Here is a 10,648-nt window from a genome sequence, read left to right on the forward strand (position 1 = left end):
CTCCGGGCATGCTGAGTGGTAGCCACGCCTGGTTTGTCTGGAAGAGAGGTGGGAAACGAATAAGAAAGGCCGGAGTAAGGCCGGGACACAGGGCTTTGAGGGCAGGCAGGGCGCAGATTAGCAGCTTCTTGGGGAGGCGTGACCCACATCTGGTTTGTCACTCCATCCCCAGCGTGGTGTTCAGTAACCATCTTACTGAACGGCTCAGCGTCCGGCCTCTTGCAGCTGCCCCATGCGCACTGTGGGACTCTCTGCCCCAGGCCTTTGTTTGATGTCATGACTCCGCTCCCGACAGCCCATCCTGACCTCTGTGCACTCCACCCAGACCCCTAATACTAGTAACTCTCACTGCTTCTCCCTGACCTCTCAGCCCAGCCAGGGTCAGGATGAAAGAACTGGACAGCCACCTGGCCTGCGCTGATGACTGAAGGAAATGACGCGGGAGTGGCATTTAGTCCATATTAAGTGCTCGTTGAAGGCAGTTTTCTTCACAGTGTTGTTGCTGTGATGGTTGTTTCGAATGTGGCTCTTCCAGTCTGGTCCAAAGGCAAGGGTTTAGCTCACCTAAGCTTCATCAGAAATTATTTCTCAACTTGGATGTGGATTGCTACCTCGGCTTTTACGGCAATGTGTATTCTCTCATTCCCTTTGACACACTTTTTCTTCAAAGGGATGCGTCCTTATCCACCCTGTGTCTGTTTGTGCTGTGGCTGTACTCCTTCCCTTTGATTTCTTTACGGCGAATGCTGTACATACTTGTGGTTTGAGAAATGGACATCAGAAGAAAAAAAATGACTTGGTACAGGTTGTATACAAGGCTGATCCGATAAAAATCCCAGTCGCGGACCCTCAGCAACAGGGCTGAGGTCGGGGCTCAGGCACGCCACCTGCCTGGCTCCAGCGTTTTGAATTGGACTTTCTACTTCCAAGTAGAGACTGTGGCTGGGGCAAGCGTAAGCTACTGGTGCAAACGCACTTACTCAAAGCTAATGTCCTTCACTCTGTCGGCAGGGATGAGGCCTGGCATGACAAACAGAAACCAAGGGAAACTCTCTAAGTCCCTTTGCGTGTGACAAATGCAGTCACCTCCCATCGTTCGTGGCTCAGAATAGAGGCACACATCACTCAAACAACAGATAACAAAAGTAACCTGGAGCTTTCTTTACTACTCCTTTTGTTTTGTTTTGTTTTGGCTTTGGAGTTTATTATGTCATTTTTTTGGCAGAAGATGTGCCTTCCCAGTAACGGGAAGTTTTGTTTTGTTTTGTTTTTAAGTTTGCATTTCCTAAGCACAAACCAATGAACAAGGAAGGCACAGGGAGGAGGCCGGATCTGTGAGGAGGGCTGGGGGGCAGAGAGAAGCCTGTGATCCAGGGGCACCTCAAGGTGGACTCCCCCCCCCCCAAATGCTGACATGGAGAGTAGATGCATTGGAGGCACCTGGAGGCAAAGAAGAGAACGTACCGGAGAGTGGGAGAGTGGGAGAGAGAGAGGGAGTAGGGAGAGGAGGAGTGTTGGAGAAGAAAGTTGAAGTGAGGCAGAGGGTCCAAGATGGACAGAGATAGGGGATAAGGGAACCAATGTGTCCCAGTTGGCCAGGGATTGCCTCAGGTTTTAAATTGAAAGTCCAGCAACCCAGGAAACCCCTCGGTCCCAGGCACACCAGGACAATTGGTCACCCGTGGTCACAGAGGTGAAGGCGCAGAGAAAGAGTGGGAAAATGAAAGCAGGCCGGGCCATCCCAAGTATGCTGCTTGATGAAGAGTGTTAGTCATAAAAGAAACAGGCTTCTGTCAGCAGTGCCCCAACACAACTGGGTTCCTTTGGAGGGATGGCATCTCACTCGCCTGTCCCTCCTGGAGAAGTCAGGTACTCCCAGAGGAGATGCTCAGACCCAACGCTTGAGAGCCAGAGGATCCACCTATAGGACTCGGGCCTAACCTCATGCATTCTGGCCTGAAAGACCTGCTCCCCTCATCCAGCGGCGATTCGGTCCTGAGTTCTGAACCTGCTGTCAAAACACCTGGTTTCTCATTCCAGTTCTGCGGTAGGGTCTTGGGTGAATCCCTTGCTGTTTGGAGTTGAGATTTCTCAAGTGGACTTAGCCACTATGGATTTTGTCTGTCCAGGATATTCTGTCATCCCCCTTTTTCTGTTTCCTTTAAGGAACTTCTCTCCTATAATATGCAGTCTTGGTGGGGCTGTCAGTCATAATGCCCTTTTCTTCCCAACTCCTCAGGGCTGGATGTGTGCCCAAGACTGCTCCAATTATAGTACCATAATCTCCAGGCACTGACTGGTTCAGGGGTGGGCGTGAACCAAACCCTGGACTTTTCTGCTGGATTCAGGAGGGAAGGCTGTCTTCTCCCTTTAGAATCTATAGAGTATAAGTGTGGGACAGCTGGCCAGCTACATCTTTCTAGTAGAGAGAGAAATCCTGTATGCTCCAGGAAAGGACAGCAGAGTGAAGTAAAACTAAGAAAAGAACAAAAAAACAACAAAACAAAACAAAAAAGACAAGAATCTCCTTTGAGACTCTTGAGCCAGCCATACCTGCAGTAAATCACCATTGCACTCCCTAGTTACATGAGCTTGCACATTTTCTTTTCTCATTTAGTCACTTTGTATCACGTTGCTGTTACTTAAAACTGAAAGAATCCTCACCCATGCAATCTCTTTATCTATAAAAATGAATGTAACTTCTTGCAGGTGCAGGGGAATTCACTTAGAGATGCAATATGGCTCTGGCAGCAAAGGCATCTGGGAAATGTACTCTCTGCTTAACTTTCTATGACTGTTTAACTCTCTGTAGCCTCAGGCTCGGCCGACTACCCAGAAAGCCAGAATGCCGCCCAAAGATAAATGCCATGCCCCCGGGAAGGAGGTCATTGAATGCATAGAGTGTGATAACTGCCTGATGTTAGCTTAGAAATGCATTATTGTTTCTGGTGACCTATGGAACTGTTACCCACCCCATGGCTTTACTACTAACCCCTATAAAAAGAGACCCTGTCCTGGGGGGCAGGTGGGTAATTCCTGGCCGGCCACCACTGGGAGCCTAGCTGCTTTGCCTGGGTATGTAAGTCTCTCCTACTAAAGCTCTTATGAATTTGAATAAGGATACGTGTCAGTTCTTCAGAATCAATCCTGAATTTAGACTTTTGGTGCTTTCCCCCAACACAGGACTCTTCTGAGTATTAAATAAGGTCATAGGTGTGAAAGGGATTTCAAAATTAGTAAACACCAGGAACAGCCCTCATCTATGGCTGGTGGGAATGTAAAATGGGACAGCCACTGCAGGAACAGTCTGGTAGTTCCTCAAATAATTAAACATAGAGTTACCATGTGACCCAGGAATTCCACTCCTGGGTATAGACCCAAGAGAACTGGAAACATGTGTTCACACAAAAACGTATGCACAGAGGTTTATAGAGTCTTGTCCATAATGGCCCCAAAGTGGAAACAACCCAATATTCATCACCTGATGAGTAGATAAACAAAATGTGGTCAATCCGTACAATGGAATTTTATTTGGCAATAAAAATGAATGAAATAGTGATACATGCTCTATTAAGATAAAACTTGAAAACAATGCTCTAAGTGATAGAAGCCAGACACAAAAGGCCACATACTCTATGATTTCACTTGCATGAAATGTCCAGAATAGACAAATCCACAGAGACAGAAAATAGATTAGTGGTTGCTAGGGGTTGGGATGAGGGAACGGGTAGTGGCTGCTAATGGTTACAGAGTTTCTTTGGGGAATAATAAAAATGTTCTGGAATTAGTAGTAATAGTTGCACAACCTTGTGAATATACTAAAAAATTGCTGAATTGCTTGGTGAATATTATTATATGTGAATTACACCTCAATAAAAACAAACAAATACATATGCTCTGTACATGTAAAGGATTATTATTATTATTATTACTACTGTTCAACTAAAATCTCAGCTTCCATAAAGCCCTTCTCTGAGCTTCTCCAGACTCATTGTGGATCGTGCATTTGTCACCCCTATGCTGCTGCCTTGTGTGATATAGAGTGTTTAAAGGTCATTAAATAATAAATGATTTAAATGAATGATTAAATAATAATGACTGCCAATACACATGCGGTTATGTCTCGTCTTTTCAGCTCCATCACTAGCTCCTCGAGTGCAGGCTTCTCTTATGTGACTTTCAGAGCGTTGGGGGCACAGGAGGCACTCAAATATTTGTTGAAAGAATAAGTGAGGGCACACCTCCCCTCTCTCCACCCTCCACGGTTACACAAAGGCAGGCATGCTGGATCCGGGACCCCGGTGCCCTGATGAGGACCATGTGAGTTAATGAGTGGTAGAGCTGTGCCTCGGGCACCAGCAGCAGCACACCCACCTCAGAGAGCCTCTACAGCAAGCAGCGTGCGGTCTCAGAGCGCGATCTCCGGCCCACCACACAGCAGCATGCCCATCAGGACCGTGGTGCCCATCAGGACGCCCTGGCCTTTGGGGCATGTGCATTCCTCATAAGTGCTCCAGGCAACTCCCATGCACCTGCCGGGTGGGAGCCACTAGGGAGGGCATACATCTGTGCCGGGCAGGGAAGTGGTGTGCAGCCCATTGGAGAGCTGTTATCAGGATGCTCTAGGTTCAAAGTATCCTGACTCAAACCCTCTTAAACCATGAAGGGGGCATTGGTCACATCATTGGGAAGTCCTGAGGGGGTGGCTTGATTCAGTGGCTCAACAAGACCCTCCTGGAACCTGGTTTCTCCATTCTGTCATCCCATGTCTGCCTCATCCCAATGCCAGATCTCCTCCTTCCCCAGCCAGACCCCTCCTATCCATGTCAAGGCCTATGTGATCCTTTGTCCCAGCCTGGGAGGGGATTGAGGGTAAGAGAGGAGAGGAGAGAAAAAGTTGATGAGTTAGTTATTCTAGGAGCTCTTTTAAAAGAACAAGAAAGCTTGTTTCTCAGAAAACCTTTTTCATTTGTCATGTTGCCCTTTTTTAAACTAAACCACATATCCCCTCTCCCCACCCCCACCCCTACACACCCCAGGGATGGAATCAGCTTCCCCCTTAATCAGTAGCTGATAAGGAGAGGTGAGGATACCAACACAAAAAGCAGGGTCGTTACCAAGAAAAGAGCACAATGCCCACTATACTTATGTGAACCTGGGCTTTTTCCAAACCCACCTCATCCTCCAGGACTCCTCCTGAATGTCACCTCCTCTGGGAAGTCCTTCCAATCCCTCCCAAACAGAAAACTCCAACCTCTGTGTACCCGCATACCCCTGACTCCCACCCATCCATGCACCCATCCACCACCTAGTATGGTCCTGGTTCCTGGTGGGGGAGGGGGGGGGCGCCTATGTGCTCCTTTGTGAACCAAACAGAGGCTTCTACCCTAACGGTGTTTTCAGCCTGGACACGGGGAGGAAAGTTAAACAATTACACCAACTGATGTGTAGTTTGTCTACTGAGTACAATGAAGAGAGAGAGACAGACAGACAGAGAATGCCATGTATCTGGGCTGAGACCTGGCAGGATAAGGGGAGAGGGGAAGGGAGGCTTCCCGGAGAGAGTGGTGAGGGGTCTCTGCTGTCGCTTTCACGCACTTGCCACCCTCCCTTGTCTCGGCTCTCTCCGCGGGAAAGGCCAGCCTCCACACCCATGGGTTGCGGTCCAGGGCCTGATTTAAAGCTTGTGCAACAACTGTGCATTGAATTTAATTGTCAGTGGTCAGAAGAGCTGGGAAGGAACGTGGCTGGGTTCCAGAGAGCTTCGCTGTGACGATCCAAGTAGGCACGGTCCTCCTGGAGGCTTTGGGAAGCCTCAGGTGTGCGGGCTGGGGGAGTGCAGGTGGAGGGGCCTGGTCTGCATTTATTCCAGGCTCGGAAGAATCGAGGTGCCTTTCTATTCATTCCAAGTCCCAGGGTGCAGGGAGGCAGGGGGCGTCTCAGAATAGACTTTGGAGGGACATCTACTCCCCTTGGCTAGGGGAGACCTGAGTCACCGTCCGCCGGAGTTCCTGGGTCATCTTAGGGACCCTTCTCAGCTTTGGAAGCTCTTTCCTCTGGGAAATGAAAATAGACCCCGTTTTTCCTGGACAGCCTCTGAACTGGGTGACGGTGGTGTAAGGAACAGTAAGGAAGGTGCTACACTGGCGAGGTGGTTCCCAGGAGAGCGCTCTGGGGGTTTCTCCTAAGGCAGAGGTCTGGGGTGGGGGCGTCGAGGCGGCAGCACGCCGCCGGCCCAGGTGGCAGAGGGGCCCAGCCTGGACGGGAGCCGAGCGGAGTGGTGTCCCGCGCCCCTCCCCGCCTCCGCTCCGGCCCTCCCACTTCCTCTGAACACGCCGGCTGTCAGGGCGCCGCGCGCGGCGGGCGCGCAGTGCAGGCTCCGGCGCCGCGCCCAGGAGGCTGCCGCTCTGGCTCGCCGCCCCCGCCGCTCCGCACCGGGCACCCGCCGCCGCGCCGCGGGCCATGGACCTGCCCAGGGGCCTCCTGGTGGCCTGGGCGCTCAGCCTGTGGCCAGGTACGTGCCCTTCTTGCCTCCCCTTCCCTCCCGGAGCCGCTCCCGGGCGCGCCGGGGCCTCGGATCTTGCGGCCGGGGAGCGGGACGCGGTGCGCCTCCGGGGTCCGACCTTGGTTACTCTCGGGGACGTGGGGCTCCGGGAACTGGCTGCAGTCTAGCGGGTCGGCCAAGTTCCGCAAAAGAGGGGGGCCCGCGGAAGCGACTTGGAGCGGGAGTTTGGTGTGTTTGGGAAGAGTTGAAGAGGCTCGAGTTGAAAAGTGCTGAGGGCTGGTGGCCCCACTGGACTCCCTGGCTACCTCCCAGGGCCACGCCGGGGTTCCCGCGCCGCCGCCGCCGGGGCGCTCGGCCGTCCCGGGAGCTCCAAGGGCGCCCGGCCCGGGCTGGGAAGGGGATGGGACGCGCAAAGCGAGCGCTACCTCGTTGCCCTCCCGTCCGGAGCGGAGGGTGCACTCTGCAGTGTGGAGAGCCGGGTGCGGCGGACCCGGAGGGCTGGGGGGACCGGGAGCCCAGAGCCTCCCAGAGTCCCTCTGGCCTGGGATGGAGCGATTCCCAGGGCTGTCGGCCCCTAGGCAGTGACGAGCCGTCGACAGCAGGGCCAAAGGCGACCGGGGACAGCAGTTTCGCAGTCCAGGGACCCCGGAAACGTTATCCGCCACTTGGGGTAGGGACAGGGCAACCCCCACACACACACACACACACACACACACACACACACACACACACCGTGCTCGGAATTATGCGCAATTATTCATAACCCGGGGAAGTCGCGCTCACGGTTGAGCATGCCGCTCCTCATGCGCTCTAGGTGTCGGGGTGCGGCGGGGAGCGAGAGGCTAGCCCTGGGATCTTCTCACTGGGGCACCTGTCCTGGGCTTCCCCACTCTGCGCCACACCGCGCCCCTGCAGGACCCGCCACCACGAAAGCTTTCCGGGCCTCTCCACCGCGCGAGGACCTGCGCCCGCCTCAGGGACTGGCTGCCCGCCCTCGCCTCTCCGGCTGTGTGCGCTCCAGGCTGGGGCTGCAGCGGTAATGGGGGGGTCAGGGGCAGTGGCATCCGGAGAAGTGCCCTCAGGGAGCATAGGTGGAGAGGGCGCCACCACCCACGCTCTTCACCCCAGTTCCGAGGTGCCAGGGTAACAAGTGCACCCTCCTACCCGTCTGTCTACAGCGGAGCTCCTGGCAGTGCCTGCATTGGAAAGGGCCTCTGGTTGGTGGGGTCCAATTCAGACCCTCGTCACAGTTGGAAACAAACTTTGGTACCTGTTGTTTGGTAGTGGGGGGTGGGGAGGAAGACAAGGGAAGAGCTGTGAGCAGGCCAGCATGCATCTAGAAACTAGCTTCAGGAAGAGGTGAAGCGAACTCTGGAGCATTTAGACCCGTGGTCGGCAAACTGCGGCTCGGGAGCCACATGCGGCTCTTTGACCCCTTGAGTGTGGCTCTTCCACAAAATACCACGGCCTGGGCGAGTCTATTTTGAAGAAGTAGCGTTAGAAGAAGTTTAAGTTTAAAAAATTTGGCTCTCAAAAGAAATTTCAATCGTTGTACTGTTGATATTTGGCTCTGTTGACTAATGAGTTTGCAGAACACTGGTTTAGATGGGAGGGGAGGCAACTCCAGTACTGTCTGCAAATCACTGGAGATCCTGCCACAGAAAAAGAGAGGGCACTCCTTTTCTGGAGTGTGACTCCAGATAGGTGGAACCACACACCAGACCCTGGTTGGAGGGGGTGCCTTAGGGGCCAAAGACAGTCTGCACCTCAGGAAGCTAAGAGCAAAGTCTTTGAAATCAGACCTGGCCCCAGTTCTGGCTCTGCCGCCCACTAGCTGTGTGACCTTGAGCAGGCAAAGCACTTTCTCCAACAGGTCTCCTCCTCAGTGGATTGGAGGTTCATCACACTGTCAGGAGGATTAAGAGAGGCACTGTAGGGTAAGTCCTTAACACAGGGCTTGGTGCACAGTAGGGCTAAAGCAGTGGTTGTGAATGTTACTCACTCGGGGGTGGGGAAATGGGGTGAAGGATGGGGACAGGATTTGTGACTCAGAGCTCCCTTTATATGGAGAAAACCACCCCTGAGTTATGTTTGGTCAGTTTGGGTTCTTGAAATATGGGATTCATTAAACATATCAATCAATGTTGGAACGACATCTGTTTGCAAGGAGCTGGGGCTGCGGCCCAAGCGTGTACGCAATCTGGGCTCTGCTCGGAGCTGAGAACAAGGCGCGATCTGGGAACGCTAAATAAATAGAGGCACTGGGGAGTGAATGGCACAGAGAAGGCAAGGGCTGCGGTTCAGAGGAGGAGTTCAGTTCCACTTGGAGAAGCCAGGGAGGCTTCCTGGTAGAGGAGATGTTTGAATTGGGCTTTGAAGGAGTGTGAAGAGTGTTGACAAGCTATAAACTGGGACTACAAGTATTCGTACACCAGAGTTAGTTCCTGGGAATACTTAAAGAACAAAAAGGTGAATATTTTAAAACCACAAAGATGACTCTGGTCAGTGTGGACTCTGAAGAATGGAAGTAGGGCAGGGGTCACAGGGTACGTTTCCCTGGCTCCGGGCAGGATCGGTCTCTCATCTGTGCATCACATGGACTCAGTGAGAGGCTTACCAGGAAGCTTGCCTACTGGTGACAGCACAGTTTGACTGGGTAGGGGACCTGTTAGAGGCCAAGTTGGAATTGAGGCCATTATGAATTCAGAGCCTCTATCTTTCTGGAGCTCCTGCTGCAGTCTGGGCAGGGTGATTGGGTGGGCAAAACTATCAAGAAACCAGAAAAAAAATAGACAAGTCCAAAGACTTTTCCAGCTGACATTCAGAGAGAGCAGATCCACTGGCCCGAACTTTACTACCATAGCACATCTGTAGTAAGGGTGGATGAGGTAATGAGTCTTTAAAACCCAGTCTTTACTGAGCACCTGTTATCTGCCAGGCCCCATAAAGACACACAGGGAGTTCAGACACAGCGTGGGAGTGAAGGCTCGGGTCTCACTGCCTGGGATGGGTCTGGGCTCCGCCAGTTCTCTGTGCCCTTCGCAAGTTACTAAGTGGCTCCGTGCCTCAGTTTTCTCACCTGCAAAATGGGGGAGGGGTGGTATTAATAGAACTTACAGATTTATCCGCAGTTAAATGATCAAATGTATATAAAATTCTTGGAAAGTTCCAGGTGCATATTAAGCACTCGAGGAGGTTGTGTTTCTTCTCCACCAGCAGCAGCAGCAGTGCTCAAGATACTGACCATTGAGTAAGGAATCTGAGGACGCAGAGATGTAACTTCAAACCCAAGTCCATGAGAGAAGTCTAGAGGGAGTGCCAGGGTCCTGAGGCTCAGAGGAGGCCTATATGCCAGGGCTCTAAGTAAACCTAAACGTTCCTAGCTCTTGCATCCAAAGACCTGGCCCAAAGTCTTGATCAAAATGGGAACTCAGGTATTTTGTTTTTACCATTGAGGCTGCCAAAATCAGTATGATTTTAGTGTGAGTGTTTTGTGGTGTTGAAGAGAAGAACCATACCACTCAGCATAGCCCTTGTGTGAACTTGCGGATAGGGATCTTATTTAAGGAAAAAAAAACAACACAAAAAACTTGTATGGAAAAAGCACAGTACAAGCATATGGTTGTGCAAAGATCCAAGCCCTGCTCTCCAGCTCTGGGAGAGCATGGAGGGGGACGAAGTCACTTTGCCTACCCCACTGCCCACTCTGCTGGGAGCTTGTCAGCCAAGCCTCTCCGCTTTCATCAGCTGAGGGGCTTCTGGACCCTTCCACATCAGGCACTGGGGGCCCTAAAGGATGGATGTGGAGTGTCACCCTCTTTCTGCTTACTCACCACACCATCCCAACCCCACAGTGGACCCCCAGAAATGGATTATCTCTCTCCTTGCCATTCTCCTTGTCCCAAGAAGCCCACCTCCACAGGGCTGTGGGCCCTTGAGGACACACCTTAATTTTGCCTTCTCTGAACCTCCTTCTCTCCCCTCCTGTAGTGGAAGCTTCTTCCAGCAGCTGGGAACTTTCCTTCGGTTCTCGCCCCTCGTCACTAAGGCCAACACTGCATCCTGAGCTGGCCTGACGTGGCTCTTGCTACGTAGAGGCAGCTTGGAGAATTTTAAAAGCCTTCTTTTCTCTCCAGGATACCT

At 52.3% G+C, this 10,648-nt stretch overlaps 1 protein-coding gene across 1 annotated transcript in view; it reads left to right on the forward strand.

Moving 5' to 3' along the window:
- Window positions 1–6,406: 6,406 nt before the first annotated feature.
- ITGA11 (integrin subunit alpha 11) overlaps window positions 6,407–10,648 on the forward strand; it is a 119,417-nt gene continuing 115,175 nt past the window's right edge. The window contains exon 1 of the mRNA XM_008139088.3: window positions 6,407–6,514. Within this exon, the coding sequence (XP_008137310.2) occupies window positions 6,463–6,514 (52 nt within the window). The 5' untranslated portion in view covers window positions 6,407–6,462. The remainder of the gene's footprint in view (window positions 6,515–10,648) is intronic.

This window comes from Eptesicus fuscus, chromosome 5 (assembly GCF_027574615.1).
Source record: "Eptesicus fuscus isolate TK198812 chromosome 5, DD_ASM_mEF_20220401, whole genome shotgun sequence".
Taxonomy (NCBI): domain Eukaryota; kingdom Metazoa; phylum Chordata; class Mammalia; order Chiroptera; family Vespertilionidae; genus Eptesicus; species Eptesicus fuscus.